Source organism: Centropristis striata, chromosome 21, assembly GCF_030273125.1.
Source record: "Centropristis striata isolate RG_2023a ecotype Rhode Island chromosome 21, C.striata_1.0, whole genome shotgun sequence".
NCBI classification, from domain to species: Eukaryota; Metazoa; Chordata; class Actinopteri; order Perciformes; family Serranidae; genus Centropristis; species Centropristis striata.
The window spans coordinates 31,367,684-31,386,409 of NC_081537.1; the positions used below are offsets into that span (position 1 = coordinate 31,367,684).

Sequence of the window (18,726 nt, forward strand, 5' to 3'; positions counted from 1 at the left end):
TGCTAGCCAAGTGGCGCCGCGCGCCAGGGCGATTGAGTGCACGCATTGAGACGCAAGAGGTCTGTATCAACTCGTCTTACTTGACCGAATAACATGTTTTAATATGAAAAAACGGTGGAGTGTTCCTTTAATGATGTTGAAAAGCCAGAATGTTGCTTCTTTAACCACTTTGGCTTTGCTGATCATGTAAAAATGAGGTCAGACTTGGTCCTCAGTGACACACAAGTCAACCAGAGAACCTGTTGACCTCAGACTGCTGCAGCAAACACACCTGACTCTACACTGCTTTACATGAATGGAGATTTCTGCACACAACACCACAAACTCTTCCGTTCTGCTCGTACTTCGGTCTCTTCCTATCATTTTGGACATAAATAGAACTATTAATCTTTGATAGGAGAACAGCTGGCTGCAATAATAGCAGCACTTTTATGTCGCGGGTCATTTTCTCATGGAGAGGTCGCGGAGGATGCCCCCCGCCATCTGCACTTGCTTCATTACTCCTCCTTTATAAGACGGGAGAGCTGGTCTGCTGGGAGCCATCCTTCCAGATCCGAGTGCACCACCGACCGCGATGTGCGCGTGGAAGGCCAGGGTGACACTTGAAATCATTTCCATTGGAGCTGATTGAAGAGACTATTAGAGTCGGAGGGTGACACGAGGCGTCAGGAAAAGAGTCCAATTTGGCAGCTGGACGCTGACGCGCACAGGGTGACGCTCTCTCTCTCTCTCTCTCTCTCTCTCTCTCTTTCTCTCTCTCTCTCTCTCTCTCTCTCTCTCTCTCTCTCTCTCCCTCTCTCTCTCTCCGGTGCAGTCGTGCGTCCCGCGGCTCCCTGACTCGTCGGTCGGTGCCAGCACTTTCCCGTTGGACGCAGCGCACTGAGAGCGCACTACAGCTTCTCCTTTTTCTTTTTTTTGAAAGAAGCTCTTTGCCAAAAGTTTCTGTTTGCACATTTTTTCTCGGACTTGAACGAATGATGAAAATGACCTGAGAGACATAGTATAAACACCAGCTCTGGTTGTTAAGGGGGCGCGGGGGCGGCTGAACGCCGGCGCAGTGTGCGTAATACTCCGGGGAGCAGGTGGATGGAGAGGCTGGCGGGATGCAGCGTTCCAGCAGATCAGCGCCGCTCCGGAGCGGTTGGACACTTCAATTCTCAGCCGAGGGACACCTTACCACGATGGACTTGATATGAAGAAGAAGTTTTCACATTTTAATCTAAAAGTAAGTGATGTTGTACGCATTTTTTTACGGTTCTGGTGACATTTGCGCGTATCTGTGTGGGCTTTGGGGTGCTTTTGCGCACTTTAAGGCAATCCTGCCTGATAAAAGTTACATTTTTATGACCAAGAAGTACTCTTTAGTCATAGCGAAGAGGTTATTTTGTATCCAAATATCGATAACGGATTTAAATGACTCCCAACATGTGCTTTATGCGCCTTCCAATATGTAGTTGTGCCTATCAGAAGAGGTGTATGGAGCAATAATTGGAACAGGTGCAGGCACAGTGGAGAAACATGCAGAATAATGGGAGCTGTGGTAATGGAGTTTGTCTTTTAATTAAGAGGTCAAAGGTTTAAAGCCTGCAGCAGCCATTTTATGGAAAATGCAATTGAGAAGAATTGATTATTTGGGGGGGGGGGGGGGGTTATTATTTGAGGGGGGGGTTTCCACTTAACTGTGAATGACACAAAGTCTCCCGTGGAGCTGGACATTCATCACGCACAGCCTGCAGGTTGGTGAAGCAGCATGAAGCCGAGCTGCTTTTCTGGCAGCATTTCATCCACTCACACAGTCATACAGCTGCTGACAGACATCCTTAACCCTATAAAGCCTGAACCATGAAATAACTGCCAGAAAATTATATTTTTTTAAAAACTGGAGTGATAATTGAACATGGTGACAAAAAAAAAACCCTATCGATTTGCATATATGCATTCTGATTTGTATCATATTTGATACATCGGGTCTTTTTGTGCAATTTGTTACTCACATTTTGTTTTTCTTGAACTAACAAAAACATATAAAACCTAATATTTTTTTTAACCTATTAAGACTTTGACTTTCCTTTTAACATTTTCCTCAAACATACAAAAAAATGTTTTTCCATATAACAAGCAAAAACATCTGCAGATATGAAGTTTTCACGCAGCAACGACCGATCCACCAGTGGAACCTGCATATATTTTTGCTACATCTGGTATTTTGGTGCCATTTATTGCTCAGTTTGTTTATCTTCAACACACGTATACATCAGGTTTTTCAGGGAAAAAATAAAAACACACTGATGATGTAGGTCTCAAAAACTTGTGTATCAAATAATATAACTTGGCTCTGTAGGGTTAAATCTGGGTTCCTCTATGGATCTCTGTGAGCCCGTTTTCAATTGAAAAGGTTTTAATATAGCACCAAATGTCCCTTTACTCCTAATAATACAGCTTGATAATTAAACTCAAAGATGTTACCAAATAATACACGCAGTAATTAGCTTTCCTTCTATGAGCAAATAACACTATGAAGCTTTTCATCAGTGGATGTTTTACTAGTGCAGATTGCTTTTCCCTGCAGCTTTCCTAATGAGCTCCACTGATGTGTTTTTAAGGGCCAACAGAGTTAGAAATCCACACTTAAAGTAATAAGATTTTATCAGACACCATTTTCATTCAGACTATATTGTGGTTTGTAAGGGTGGTCAAGCAATTAAAACAGATACTCTTTTAATTAATTACATGCTTTTTGATTATGTAATCTAAATGAAATGCAATTCAAGATAATTAAATATTTTTTGGATACATTTTGAACTTTTCCGTCCCCTACATACAGTCATGGAAAAAAATATTAGACCACCCTTGTTTTCTCTAATTTCTTGTTCTTTTTAATGCCTGGTACAACTAAAGGTTCATTTGTTTGGATAAATATAATAAAAACAACAAAAATAGCTGATAAGAGTTTAATTTAAGAGATGATACCTGGACATTTAACATGGTTTTCTGATAATAACCAAAATCATAATTAGGAGAACCATGGAAAATGTCTATCATTATATTTGGCCAAGCAAATGTACCTTTAGTTGTATTTTTGGTCAATTTGTATCTATTTCGATTATTTTGTGTCATTTTTTAGTCATTTTAACATCTATTTTTTGTCATTTTGAGTCTTTTTTGGTCATTTTTACATCTACAGTCATGGAAACATTCATAATAATAACCAAAATCATGATCAAGAAAACCATAGAAAATGTCTCGATATCAGCTCTTAAATTAAACTCTTATCAGCTTTATTTGTCGCTATAATTATATTTGTCCAAACAAATGTACCTTTAGTTGTACCAGGCATTAAAATGAAGAAGAAATTGAAGAAAACACGGTGGTCTAATGATTTTTTTCCATGACTGTATTTTTCACTGCTGTTATGCAATAACGGCCAACACTATCAAACCCTGTGTCCTCATCCTGTGAATCTGCCCTGCAGTCCATTGAAACCATGTAGTGACTGAGTTGGTTAGTGTGTCACAGGTTCTTACCCAGGCTGCGTCTGAACGCCTGTTCCATTGTGGCGTGGTGCATTTGGTCGCTCCTCACAGCATCGGGGGGGCTGTGCTGGCTGCTTTAGTGCTTTGCTTTGAGGTGATATTTGTTGCTTGAAGCAGTAGTTCTCAACCTTTTTGAGTCGCGACCCCCAATTTAACATCATGTTGTCTCACTGAACACAATCTCACAGTTCAGATCATACAAACTCAGTTGATACGATGAATTTTGGACAAATAATGAAGCAGACAACAACTAAAACATCTCTCTGTCTGTGCATTTATATATATTTTTTATATTTTATTGGTACTTTTAATCTAAGTCCTTTGCTATCAGTTTAAAGGTCCATTCTGACCTCCTGAGTGTGTAACAGTCAGCTTCAAGCCAGAGACTCCTTGGAAAGTAATAACTTGATACTTTGGGATTTGTCAGAAAAGACACAAAATTACCCAAGAAATAATCAAATTGACCATAAAACGACACAAAATGATCAAAAAATGACACAAAATGACCTAAAAATTACATAAAATTAAGCAAAGAAGGACTTTAATTGACCACCAAATGACAAAAAATGACCACAAAAAGACACAAATTAACCAAAAAAAGACACAAAATCACCCAAAAAAGACACAAAATGACCAAAAAAGACACAAATTGACCACAAAATGACCACAAAAAGACACAAATTAACCAAAAAAAGACACAAAATCACCCAAAAAAGACACAAAATGACCAAAAAAGACACAAGTTGACCACAAAATGACAAAAAAAGACACAAAATTACCAAAAAGACACACAAAATGACAAAAAAAAGACACGAAAAGACCAAAAAAAGGAAACCAAATTACCAAAAAAGACACAAATTGACCACAAAATGATAAAAAAAGACACAAAATGACATTAAAAGACACAAAATGAACAAAAAAAAGACATTAAGTGACCAAAAAGACTAAAAACAAATGATTTGGTGACCCCCAGAAATCATCTCCCGACCCCAGTTGGGGTCCCGACCCCAAGGTTGAGAATAGCTGGCTTGAAGTACTCTGATGGTATGAAAATGAATTACTGCAAAAATCACACAGAACTGTGGCCCAATAAACAAACAGCTCATCTGTGTGCTTTTCAACATTTCATCATCTGGGACCCAAAATAAATAAGGGGGCATTATTTTTTACTATAACCTTAACTAACACACTGTAAAAATTGTCAAATTGCATCCAAAATAGGTCGTAAATTAAACATTGTACATCACCGTAGTAGACACTTTTAATTACTGTAAATCAAAGAATAGCACAAAACACAAAACATTTGAATTTTACTGTAGAAAACACACAGTTTCGCTGTAAAAACATAAAAAATGTATGTAAAATGAATGGAGAAACACCATGATGACACAATTATCCTAAAAGTAATGGGATTATTCAGTATAAATTACAGTTTTTGATGATATTTACATTTATTTACACTCACTGTAGTGATGTTCTGGTAACCACAACTGCCGTTATTTTACCGTAAATTAAACAGATTTTTTTTATTTTTTTTACAGTGCATTGTTTTGACAGTCCAAGTGGTTTGAATTGTAAGTGGTGGGATCAACCATTTCTGCACTCAAATTAAACAGCGATGAAATCTTAACTTAAACTTTGACCTTATTGGTATTAATTTCTTCATTCATTATCTGTTACTGTTTATCCTAAGTAGTGTCATGTGGGTGACACCAATCCCAGCAGACATTGGGACTTAATTTCCATCCAATAATATTTTTTATTTTTTGACCTCCAAATTCTGCTATGAATCTTGTTTATTAGTTTAAGGTTGGTTAGCAGATAAATGCCAGCCTTGCAGCTGTCTGAGTCAACACCCCCTCAATATACTGATGGTTATTTTGTGCACTCATGTGGAAATGGATCACTGTTTCAGAGGCGAATGGCCATTAAGGGAATAGTATTGGCCAGGCTTGGTTGTTAAATATCCATCTTTTTTTTTACATTTTATAAAATCAATAGTGATTAAGGAAAAACACCTCACAGATTATTTTAAATGACAATATTCCTGAGTAGTGGAACCTTTGCAGCACATATAGACACAAGTAGAGTCTTCAAATGTAGGGCTGGGCAATAGGGCCAAAATCTTCCATTCCAATACAGGTAATTTCATATATTGATAACAATATATATCATGGTATAGGATGTTTTGTGGTAGTTTGGTAAATAATATATCAAACAACCACATGGTAAAGCTCATTTTGTTTACTCCATGTTAGCAAAATGGATGATAAGTAGCTGGTTTTTCGACATCAATATTAAAAGTATGCATAAAAATACATACAAAAGCCTTTATATATATATATATGTGTGTGTGTGTGTGTGTGTGTGTGTGTGTATGTGTGTGTGTGTGTGTGTGTGTGTGTGTGCCCAGCCCTATTCTGTGATGACAACTCAGTTTACCCATAAAACCAGCTGGTTTTTCGACATCAATATTAAAAGTTTGCATAAAAATACATACAAAAGCCTTTATATATGTATATATATATGTGTGTGTTTGTGTGTGTGTGTGTGTGTGTGTGTGTGTGTGTGTGTATGTGTGTGCCCAGCCCTATTCTGTGATGACAACTCAGTTTACCCATAAAACCAGCTGGTTTTTTGACATCAATATTAAAATACATACAATAGCCTTTTATATATATATATATATATATGTGTGTGTGTGTGTGTGTGTGTGTGTATATATATATATATATATATATATATATATAGGCCCAGTCCTATTCTGTGATGACAACTCATTTTACCCATAAAACCTCTCATTAGCAGAAAGTGGACTATCCAAAATGGCCCAACATGAATCACATGTAATTCTGGTAAATAATGAAAACAAGCATTGGACCATTGTCCCTGTTGCTGTCACTGCAGAGTAAGATTGAGCGATCCTGCCACAGAGCCAGAGCTGTTTGTCCCCGAGATCAATTGAATAAACATTTGTCTCCGGCAGCACAGCGCCCACGTCGTGCTCTGGCTCAGGCGTACCTTTCTGCATGTATGCATACATGAGAGAATCATGCACACACATGTGCACACACCTGGCCTGACTTGTGTCTGTGTAGCATTAGGAGTGTGTTAAAAGAGCGAGTGTGGTTGGTTACACAGGAGGTAACAGTGAATTAAGAAGCTTGTGGAATATTGTGAAAAGTCGAGTTATTGAAGAAGTCGTTTCTGTTTTCTTTCTTTTTGTTTTGTAATTGTATATAGAGCATTTTTGCTTCATTTACTTTATTTTATTTGTTTATCATTTGTTTGGTTTGTACATATTGCAACCTGGTCTCACAGAAATCCGTGAAATAGCCACGGATTTCGCTTAACTCAAAATCCATGGAATAGCCACGGAATTGCTCAAATTTCCGTGAAACTGACACGTATTTCGCTACAATGCAAGTTAATGACAGTCATATCCCGTGGCTATTGGTTTGTTCCAAGTCACGTGACTTTCAAGGTCCCGGTGGTCAGAACAAAAAACATGGCGGACAGTTCTCTCATTTTTAGTGAAAAATCAATATTTTGACTTAGTTTCTGCATAAAAATGGATTTTGATCACATTTGTAGCGAGAAATATATGTTTTATTTTCTAAATATTCACTCAGTGAATGTACATAATCACTTTGTATGTTGGAATAGCCACAGGATATGACTGGCATTAACTTGCATTGTAGCGAAATCCGTGTCAGTTTCACGGAAATTTGAGCGAATCCGTGGCTATTCCACGGATTTTGAGTTAAGCGAAATCCGTGGCTATTTCACGGATTTCTGTGAGACCAGGTTGACATATTGGCACTGTTTGCACCTGGTGAGGAGGAGAATAAAAACTCAGAACCTTATTTTTCGACTAAGCCTGGATTTTTGGAATAACTGCGACAATAAGACAAGAAAAGTGAAGCAAAACTTTGACAGTGACACAAAATGCCAAATAAGTTGTGATTATTACTGTGAAAGGTGTCATTTTTGGCGTCTCACCTATGACCCTTGCAGTTTTTCTGTCTTCCTCTGCTGTGTGAGAAAAAGTTATTTTCAGTGTGCTTCACATCATGTCAACTTGGCTGGATTGGCATCTTGGCATTTCCTCCATGTCTCTTTCTGCCAAGTGCTTGCCGTGTTGAGAATACAATATGATAATAGGTACTAAACATTCAAAGGACATTATTCTGTTGTCTCTGGAGACAGTTTTTACGTGTTACTTTGATTGAAGGCGTGAAAGCAGTTATGTAAAGTAACCTTGCAACTGTTGCCATGGATCTTGAAGCACTATTATCATTTGTGAAAAGAGTATTCTCTGTTTCTCAGCCAGACTTACTGTTCTTTCTGTCTGTTGTCTCTCTCTCCATAGATGGATCTTGCTCTTTTTCGGTTTCTCTACAGCTGGGATGTGACACTTGTGGTTCGTCGGTAAGGAGAATCCCCAGTCGTCCCGATCCCCAGAGCCCCAAATCCCTACACCCTAAAGTCTCAAATTCCTATTACCCTAGACTAATCTTCTAGTTTGTCCCTTTACTGTCTAACATCCAACCCAATAATATCTACTTTTTTCACAAATCCTTTATGCTAGCACCTTTACCTTTTGCCATTTGTAGAAACCTTTAGCCCTTTGATAGCCTGAACCTCTCCCAGCCATCATGGCCTTGGATCAGTGGCCCTTTCTCCCGACGTCCCCCAACATCTCCATCCCCGAGCCCCTCCTGTACGACAGCTACCTCCAGGGGAACGAGTCCGACCTGGATCTGAACTTCACTGAGACCAGGGAGCGACACCAGGACAAGACCAGCTCAGTGGTAATCACCTTCATCTACTTCATAGTCTGCTCCGTGGGGCTGTGCGGCAACGCGCTGGTCATATACGTCATCCTGCGCTACGCCAAAATGAAGACGGTGACCAACATCTACATCCTGAACCTGGCCGTGGCGGATGTTCTGTTCATGATGAGCCTGCCGTTCATCGCCCTGCAGCTGGCTCTGGTCCACTGGCCCTTTGGAGAGGTGCTGTGCAGGGTGATCATGACTGTTGGTAAGTTTAGAGCAGAAGGATAATGGTGCTCTTGAGAAAGCAGAAGCAGTTTCAATAGGCAAATAAACCCTGTTGGCCTCCTCAAGAGGCACATTGTCTGAGAAACATTGCCTGCTGTGGTTGAGATGGAAAAAAAAACCCAGATAAACATTTATACTTTGTTAAATGTTACGACTTCAGTTGCAAATTAAAGGTTTTGTTCAAAAACGTTTATGTGTCTTAACGCATATTATGGAGGACCTGCAAAATGTCACTCAAAGAGATTGAGTTGAACAACACTAAAACTTTAAAAAATTACAAAGAGACACAAACATATAAAAAGCAGCAAAAAAAAACAAAAACCAATACAGATTCAAAATGACTACAAAGAGCCTCAAAATGACTACAAAGAGACAAAAGAACTACAAAGAGACCCAAAATGACAACAAAGAGACAAAAAACAACTACAAAGAGACAAAAAATATAAAAAGTCCAAAACAACAAACAAATACAGATACACAATCACTACAAAGAGACACAAAGCAACTACAAAGAGCCTCAAAATACAGAGATACAAAACACCTACAAAGAGACAAAAACAACTACACAGACTCAAAAATATAAAAAGTAGCAAAAAAACAAACAAATACAGATTCAAAATGACAACAAAGAGACAAAACAACTACAAAGAGACCCAAAATGACTACAAAGACACAAAACAACTACAAAGAGACCCAAAATGACAACAAAGAGACAAAACAAGTTTAAAAAAAAGGCTCAAAATGATAATAAAGAGACAAAAAACCACTACAAAGAGACACACAAATTACCAAAAGTACCAAAAATACAACAGATACAGATACAAAATGACTACAGAGCAACTACAATCAAAATGACCACCAAGAGACAAAAAAAAAACTACAAAAAGACTCAAAATGACAACAAAGAGAAAAAACAACTACAAAAAAAAAGAAAACCACAAAAAGGCTTTCAGAAAAAGTGAAAAGCAATTTTTGTTTTTTTCCCCAAACTAAACAAGGCTATCAGTGATTAGAAGTTGCATTTCAAACTATGTTAGTACAATCTAGCTGTGTAACAACAACCTTTATAACAATTTCTACACCTCCTGTTTAGATGAAAGGAACAAGCATTGCCATATAGTGATACAGTCGGTTGATACACATCCTCATTTTACCTTTCTTTCTCCTCTCCCCCTCCCCAGACTCTCTCAATCAGTTCACCAGCATCTTCTGTCTGATGGTGATGAGCATCGATCGGTACTTGGCTGTGGTCCACCCTATTAAGTCCACAAAATGGCGGAAACCGCGTGTGGCCAAGCTCATTAACCTGACGGTATGGGGTGTGTCCCTGTTAGTCATCCTACCTGCTATGATCTTCAGCGGCCTTGATAAGGTGCCAGTGTGTGGGATCATGTGGCCGGAGCCCCAGGACGTCTATTCCACAGCCTTCATAGTCTACACCTTCTTAATCGGATTCTTTCTGCCACTGTCAGTCATATGTATGTGCTACCTGCTCATAATAGTCAAGGTGAGAGATTGTTAAGATTATTTTTAGCTTTTCCATCTCCATTTTCCTCTGAGTTGTATAGCAAGATACTTTTATTACCGGCTCAAGGACGAAAATGTTGATCAAGCATCCAAAGTTGACAATGTTTGGTTTCCCTCTAATAATCATTTTTGCTTGGTTCTCGACATGTAAGGGGAGCATGTCTATGTTCCCCGGGTCCTATGTTTCCCTCTTTGTATGAGACTGGGGAACATAGGACCCTTTTTCCCCGCTTTTCCCAAAAAAGGGTCCTATGTTCCCCGGTCTGTTGCACTGCAAAAAAAGAAAAGTTGGGTGAATTCAAAATTTCAAGGCAACAAACTTTGATAAAATTTTAAGTTGGACAATTAAGCTAAATATTTTAAGTTTTGTTTTTGAGTTTGCTCAACTCTGAATTCAGATTTTTGTCAACTCAACTTTAAGTTGTACTAACTTATAATTTTACATTTTAAGTTATAATAACTTTTAATCCATACTTCTGCAATGTGCTGAATTGGCACAATTGTAACGCCGCTATGAAAAGTCAGCTAATGTTGCGACCACAATTTTGAGTTAGCATTGATACGCTAATAGCTACTCTTGTACATAGACTCTTGTAGCTATGGCAGTGCCGCTAGCATCAGTTAGCCGCTAGCATCAGTTAGCCGCTAGCATCAGTTAGCCGCTAGCTTTCGCTAATGACCGAATTTCACAACAAAGAAATAAGAGTTATCAGAACTATTGTCCCTTGTTGTGAACCCCAACTTAAAGATATAAGTAACAACAACTCACCAACTTGTTTTTGAGCAGACAACTGGCTTCCTTTGTTGTGCTAACTTACATTATTGCCATAAATGTCAATAATTTATATTTCCAAGTTTTACCAACTTAAATCACTGTTTTAGGCCAAAAAATACAAGTTGGCTTGTTTTGCAGTGTACATATTCCACCATTACTGCCAAATTCCATGGCAAATAGGCCTAACCCTAACCCTAAAAGGAAAAAGTTCATTTTTTTTGCTTATTAAATCTAAGATTACTCATGTTTGTATATTCCCACCCCTAATCATATTGTCTTGCATCTAGGCTTAGCTTTTTAGGTTAGGTTATTTGCATATGTGCGTCAAACAGCCTGTAGGCCTACATAGGCCTATTTTCCATGGAATTTGGCAGTAATGGTGGAAAAAAGTAACAGACCGGGGAACATAGAACCCTTTTTCCCCGCTTTTCCCAAAAAGGGTCCTATGTTCCCAAGTCTCATACAAAGAGGGGAACATAGGACCCGGGGAACATAGACAAGCTCTCCCTGTAAGCTAGCTAGCTAACATTCAAGCTCTTAAATCACAATGTTACAATTTTTATAATTTTTCCTGGGAGTAGTATTTGTACGATATTTGGGTAACAGACTTAATCAAATTATTGCCAAGAGTTAGATAGATTAGATATGGTTACGACTCCTTTACCTATCTGTTAAATTTGAAGCTAAAGCCAGTAGGCGGTTAGCTCAGCTTTGCATAAAGATCGAGTATAAATCACAATGTGATATCAATTCTTTGGACAACGATACTATATTTGCTGATATCACAAAGTCTTCCACAATGCAATTTTGATCAGGGGGTTGCAGTTGATATGAGGCAATTATGTCTTTTTTATTAAAGTCACTGTTCCTGAACAAGAAATGATCCAGCACAGGACCTCACATAAAACCACATCTTGGTAATGGTAAATGGACCTGCACTTATATAACGCTTTTCTAGTCGCTTTGCGATCCACTCAAAGCGATTTACACTACAGACTGACTCATTCACCCTTTCACACACACATTCATTCTGGTGGCAGAGGCTACCCTAAACGGTGCCACCTGCCACCATTGGGAATTCATTCTCACACTGATGAATGCAGCATCGGAAGCAATTTGGGGTTCAGTATCTTGCTCAAGGATACTTCGACATGTAGGCTGCCATGGTAAATCATTAGCTATTTCCACTGTGTAACTGACTCCCAAGCTAACCAGCTTGTTGTGCTAACTTGTTACTAACAGCTAACAACAGAGATTTTTGTGAAATTTGCGCTTGGCAACTTGCTTTAATATTATGTATATCTATCTAAATCAGCCTGATCTCACGAAAGGGGTTACAAATGGCTGACTTTCACCCAACAGGGTTTTTGTCCCGGGTGAAAATAAAAGTAAACGCCTTTTTACGCAACTTACCTTTTTTGCGTTTTTAAAAAAAACATAACTTAGGTTTTTTGTACCTTTTGTGGCTTACTTCACTAACTTCACTTCCACCATTTACGTACATTTATTTTCTTTTTAAACTGTCTTTTATAATGTCTTACCAGAAAGTTTTTTGCCCTAAGCCTAGAAGTCGTGGCCATTTTACGTAATTTCGTGAGATCAGGTAGGTCTAAATAGAAACGCCCTTATACAGCATATTCTGTTGTTGACCTGCGAAAGCCCTAACTTTGAGTAAACATTGTGCTTTTATGTTTGGGAAAATTTAAGCCACTGACAGTTTATTCCTTTGCTAGGTCAAGTCATCTGGCATGCGGGTGGGTTCCACCAAGCGCAAGCGTTCTGAGCGTAAGGTGACAAGGATGGTGTCCATCGTGGTGGCAGTGTTCGTCCTCTGTTGGCTGCCTTTCTTCATTTTCAATGTCGCCTCCGTCACCGGCTCCATCAAGCCCACCTCCGCCGTGAAGAGCGCCTTCGACTTTGTAGTGGTGCTGGGATACGCCAACAGCTGCGCCAACCCCATCCTGTACGCCTTCCTGTCGGACAACTTCAAGAAGAGCTTTCAGAACGTCCTGTGTCTGAAAAAGGTGGCAGGACTGGACGAGATAGAGCGGAGTGACAGCAGGGCGGACAGGAGCAGGATGGTTAATGATGCCGCCATCATCAACGCCAATTTGGAGACCCACAATGCTGCCCTGCTCAATGGGGAGCTGCAGACCAGCATCTGAGGAGGAGCCAGTAACCTCCAGGGAGGCTGGAGAGCAGTGGGACTGGGAGATTCCAGGCTGATGAGCTGCCAGTACGCTGCCATTGACCCCTGTTCAAAGATGCAGGGGCAGGAGGAGGATGTTATAGCTGCTGCTCATAGACATTGACACATGAACAAAGTCTAAGTGAAAAATAAACAATTTTGTAAGGGGTTTTCAGAGGTCAGGGAAAGTACATTGACTTCTGCTCAAAACTCTTGATATTTGAGTTAATGAGGCAACTTGAGCTGGTTTACCCTGAGGCAGAGCAAAATGTATCTTGACTGGAGTGATTTTCCGTACGGAAGAGACAAGTGATGTTGAAATCATTCACAAGTAAGATGGCTGCTCATGCTTTCCATTTTAAGGTTCCTATTGAGTTGTCAGAAGTCATGCAGACTGAACCAAAATCGAAACAAGACGCAGAATGCAGGAGAATGGACTGCTGCGGATCCACTGGAGAAATACTGGGGCTTGTTCACCCATAGTGGAGAGAGATTTGATGGGATTGGGCACCAGCCATGCTCTCTTTGATGGAGTGTTTTCAGTGCTATAAAGGGGTCGGCATTGATTTCTCTAAATATGGAAATACTGCTGAAGAAGTCAGCCGAACATTTCAGTGGAAAACAGCCAGCACTGTAATTCTATAGAGACTATGAAAGATAAAAACCATAAGCCAAAGGAGAAAATGGTCATGTTTAAAAACATAGAAGATGATTGCCTGGTTTTACATGTCAACATGTCAACAAAATTTCAAAGCCCTCCCAACACGACATCTTATTTACTACGAATGAAGGAGGTCGTTTTTTCTGCTTTTTCCGAGCTGCATTGATCCGTAAATCTCAAACTGAACCTCCTGGATTATTGATTGGGTAGAAAGATGGGAAAACATCTTGCCGACCGGTCTGACCTTGCTCCCTTTAAAACAGCTTCAACTTGTATATACAAAATGGTTTTCAGTCAACCTGGGGAAATGTTCCTGACATGGACGACCAAAGTCAGAACCCAAATACATTTCAAAGGCATTCCCTTCTGTATAATTCTGTACCATTTGTACTTTACTCTTCACTGTATCCCAGTCTTAACAACAGTTGCTCCCTCTGCCAGCGGTGCTGTTGTAAAGAGCCCATTTCTCTGTGTAAATTGCTGTGTTTTGACAAAGTAAGATTTCCTCCTGAGTTCATGTTGAGAGGTGGCCACAGCCCTCAGATTCACATTTTGTTCAGACAGCGTGTTCTTACAAAATTGCTTCAATTTCACAGACGGCAGAAAGTGTCAAAGATGGTGAGAGAGACGGTGGATAAGGACATACATAGAGCGGGGGGTAGAAAGAAATAACTGTGTATATTTAGTTTTTAATGAGGTTACAACAGATAAAGATTGCAGTGCTTTAATGTGCTTCAGCCTTCAGTATCTACACATGCTCATCACAAAGTACATTACCACCAAGGCGACTAACTGTTGAAAGTGTATTCTCACGTATGTGTATAAAAACTACCACAAACCGCTTAAGTGCCCTTGACAGAAGGCATCTCTCAGTGGCACTCATTAAACCAGATGAATACTGAAAACATTAAGCAGCAGCAGCAGCTATATATATATATATATATATATATATATATATATGGGCTTACAACTGCACTATATGCTCTTAATAATAAGTGGCTGAGAGACACAAGAGTGTCAGGATGCCGGATTGATTAATGGAATAATCAGTCTGTCAGTGGAATGTTAGCAGCTTGGACTAGATGGGCTTTCATCCATTTAAACTTAATAGTTTCTTAATTCATAAAGAAACAAAACAGTGTTCACAGTCTTCAAACAACTGTGGTTTCATTTTAGTGTAGATCAGGGATGGGCAACTTAAATGTTGGAGGGGGCCACATTTTTTCATGGACACTACCACAGGGCCACATATAGGTCAGTGCTTAACCAGACATGATGAAACTGCAATTTTAAATATGTTTACAGTGCAGTAACTTAATATATTTAATGCTCAAATGCATGTATAACAGCATAAATAGGAATACAAAGGGGTTGAAGCAAATAAAAAATAATAACTGTGATTTCTTTTTTTTCAGTGCAAAGAACAGCAGACCAACATTAATTGCAAGAAGTCATTTTGTGCATTTTTACACTGCACTTTTACAATTTCATGCTCAAATGCATGTAGTTGTACTAAAGGGCCACTTCAAGTGAGGGTGCGGGCCGTATGTGGCCCCCGGGCCTCCAGTTGCCCATCTCTGGTTTAGAGCATCAGGTTGAATTTACAGACACCCTATTAGTCACTGGTCAGAATTTAAATGTATATAGACCCTTTTACAGTCGAAATCTTCCCCAAATGCATGGTTATTGTAAATCCAGTTGTAAGAATTGATACTACAACAAGATTCAAGTTCTACAGAATTTAAACAGAATCACAATGTTTCAGAACAACTGGTGTTTTGGTTTGTTTGAGCGACCATGTTAACTGGTGACTTTCACCTGAATTAGTCCGAGGTTGCTCACAGTAACTTCCCTAAATGGTTGGTGTAGATAATAAACATAACACAAATGCAAATTTAAAACCGATTAAAGTGGACATTAAGGGTTTTTTTAGACACCTACATGTTTTGTTCTGCTGAGTCACAAGTGAACATGGTCACTCATGTCTATGGCTGACTGACATGTTGCCTACCACTGGACTGAGGACCCAATCAAAAATGCTTGTGTTTGTAATGCTAATTTCAAATCTCAAAATCTCATGGAATTTGACATTCTGTACATGACCACAAATAAAGCAGTTCTAAGCATTTCTTAACTTTTATAATCATATTTTTTTTTAACTAGTTACATGTTATTTTTCGCCTGGCAACCAAGCTAAGCATTTGGCATGAGCATCCTTATTTATGTCATCATTTTTAGAAATTGTAAAAGGGTCTATTGTACAGACTGTAACAGCTCCAATAAAGATATTGTTATCAACCTGTAACCTCAACTACCACAAATTGACATTTATACATATTTTTAACCCTTTGATGCACAACATATAAACAACTTCTAATTCACAATATGGGTCAAAAATGACCTTGTGCATTAGAAACATAGTCATACAAAAAGTGATACACTGAATTAACAATTTGAGTATATGTGTAACTATGTCTTATTTTTAAGGTTTAATTTTAAAAGAGTTGTTAGAACCACCAGATTACATTGGAAAATCACATATTTAACATTTTAGACTTATTAGATCCACCAAATAATAATTTCCATTGGAAAAACACCAATTTAACAAAATAGGATAGTTAATATTTGTGTCTTCTTTGTCAGATTTTAAATTAGTGATTGGTGAATTGATGACAACATGGGTCAAAAATGACCTCGTGCATTAGAACATAGTGATAAAAAGGGTTGTTATTCAAAAAGTAAGAAATGAAAAAAAATGAGGATGTATGTTGATCAAAAACAAGTTATTTGAGAAAAACCTGCAATACTGAATGATGAAATTAATTTATTGCAAAGATATAGAATATAAAAACTCACTTGGGTCACTTTAGACCATGTTGTGCATCAAAGGGTTAAATTAGCTAGCTGGTTATTAGCTAGCAGATTGCTTCATTGGGCTAACTTGACTAAGCTCCAGCTTCCTACTAGAGCAAGAGACAGAAGAGCTACATAAAGAAGCCTTGTCACAATAATGCATGTGGAAACCTTATCACTCCATTAATGCTGACTCAGTGAGCCTTCACCCACAGCAGACATCTACTTCCGTTTTAGTTATCAGGCTCTTTGTGCACAGTGACGTTTTCAACGGACCTCCATGATGGAGCTACACCTGGTTGCCAGGAGATTTGTCAAACAACTGAGGAGCCTCTATAGGAATAAGGTCATCCACCATATGGTGTGGTGTCAGATTCATTTGGTCCCAGTATATCGGTCAAGTTAGAAGCCATCAATCAGTCCAATCGAAAGAGATGAGAAGTCAGACAGCACTTGTCCCGGGAGGTTACTGCAGAAAATCATTTTTCATGGCAATCTGTCTCTGCTGTCACTGCTGCTGGTTGTGGAACACATAGCAACACAAACTGACTCACATTTGTATGCATGCGTTGGTAACACTTTACAATAACCATCTAGGTAATGCTTATAGATGGTTTATAAGCCAATTATTAACCATTTACAAAGTGCTATACATATTTAACCTTTAAAACAGGGGTCTCAAACTCGCGGGCCAATTGCGGCCCTCGTGACAATATTTTGTGGCCCCGAACTTGATATGAAAGTTTAATGTGAGTTTTTTATGAATGGCACTTTACCGTGTTGTGTGTGGAAGGTCCCTTTATACTTTTTTTTTGTAATTTTGGTTTTTGTTAAATAATTTTGTGTCTTTTTTGGTAATTATCTGTCTTTTTTGGTCATTTTGTTTCTTTTTTAAGTAGGTTTTTTTTGTCATATTGTGTCTTTCTTAATAATTTTGTGTATTTTTTTGGTAATTCTGTGTATTTTTTTGTCATTTTGTGTCTTTTTTGTAATTTTGTGTCTTTTTTTGGTCATTTTGTGTCTTTTTTAAGTAATTTAGTTTTTTTCTGTCATTTTGTGTCTTTTTTTTTTTAGTAATTTTGTGTCTTTTTTTGGTCATTTTGATACTGCCTCCAGCGGCCCCCAGGTAATTTGAGTTTGAGACCCCTGCTTTAAATGGTTTCAACCAATTTCTTAAAGGTATATGAATAATTTCAAAATCATTAACATACTACATATGGTGTTAAAAATGTAATAATGAGTGAAACTAAAACTATTAATAAACTATTTATTATAATTTAATTGTTTGTTAATGGTAAAGTAACTATAAACTTACATTAATATACCATCTATTAGCCAATTATAAATGATTTAGTTAGTTAAACAGTAATAAATGATGTATTTACCATTCTAAATGGCCTATAAACGGCTTATAAATGATGATTAAACATTAATCTGTTTACCATTTATAAATGATGGTTATTGTAAAGTGTTACCCATACGTTTAGGTACAGTTCCATATAATGTAAAGACAGAAACACATGCTGTTTACAGACGTAAACTCCTGCAGCCTTTTCTGAGTAATGCAGAAGGTGATGAGGATGACCAATTCTGCATAAAGGTGTCATACTGACCCAGTGGACTGTGAATGTGTGTAATGTGACACATCGAAAGACAAAAGGCTGCAACCAGAAACATGTTAGGCTTGCATTTTGGTTATTACACAAAGAAAAACTGAAAAATCTGCTCCTGTTTTCTGGATTTATGATATAAATCTCAAAAATGACAAAAAAAAACCTCTGATAAAACAAGATATATAATCTTTTATGATCTATTTTTCTGAAAAAAAACAATTCTGAGAAAAGTTTTCATGGGAAAAAATGTTATTTTTCTCAATTAATGAGATAATTACCTCACTCATTCAGGAAAACAAAGCAAGAATCAATCCAATTAAAACTTTTCCCTTCCCTTTAAATGACCCTGAAACATGCTATATCGGCATATCTTTGTTTTCCTGTGAATACTCTGGCAAACGTGTGAGAAACTCATTTCACAATTACTGTTAAGGTATTTAGCGCCTTCAAGCCTGAAGTGCTGGAACTATTCTCTCATCATCCACAGTTAATTACTTTTGCTCCGTCCTA

General features: G+C 38.2%; 1 protein-coding gene across 1 annotated transcript; it reads left to right on the forward strand.

Annotated features, from left to right (window-relative positions):
- Positions 1 to 782: 782 nt before the first annotated feature.
- Positions 783 to 17,483, forward strand: sstr2a (somatostatin receptor 2a). The gene is made up of 4 exons (XM_059324632.1): positions 783 to 1,225; positions 7,906 to 8,579; positions 9,781 to 10,106; positions 12,635 to 17,483. The coding sequence occupies exons 2-4, from the start codon at positions 8,192 to 8,194 to the stop codon at positions 13,064 to 13,066; spliced, it is 1,146 nt and encodes a 381-aa protein (XP_059180615.1). The 5' UTR covers positions 783 to 1,225; positions 7,906 to 8,191; the 3' UTR covers positions 13,067 to 17,483.
- The last annotated feature ends 1,243 nt before the right edge of the window (positions 17,484 to 18,726 follow it).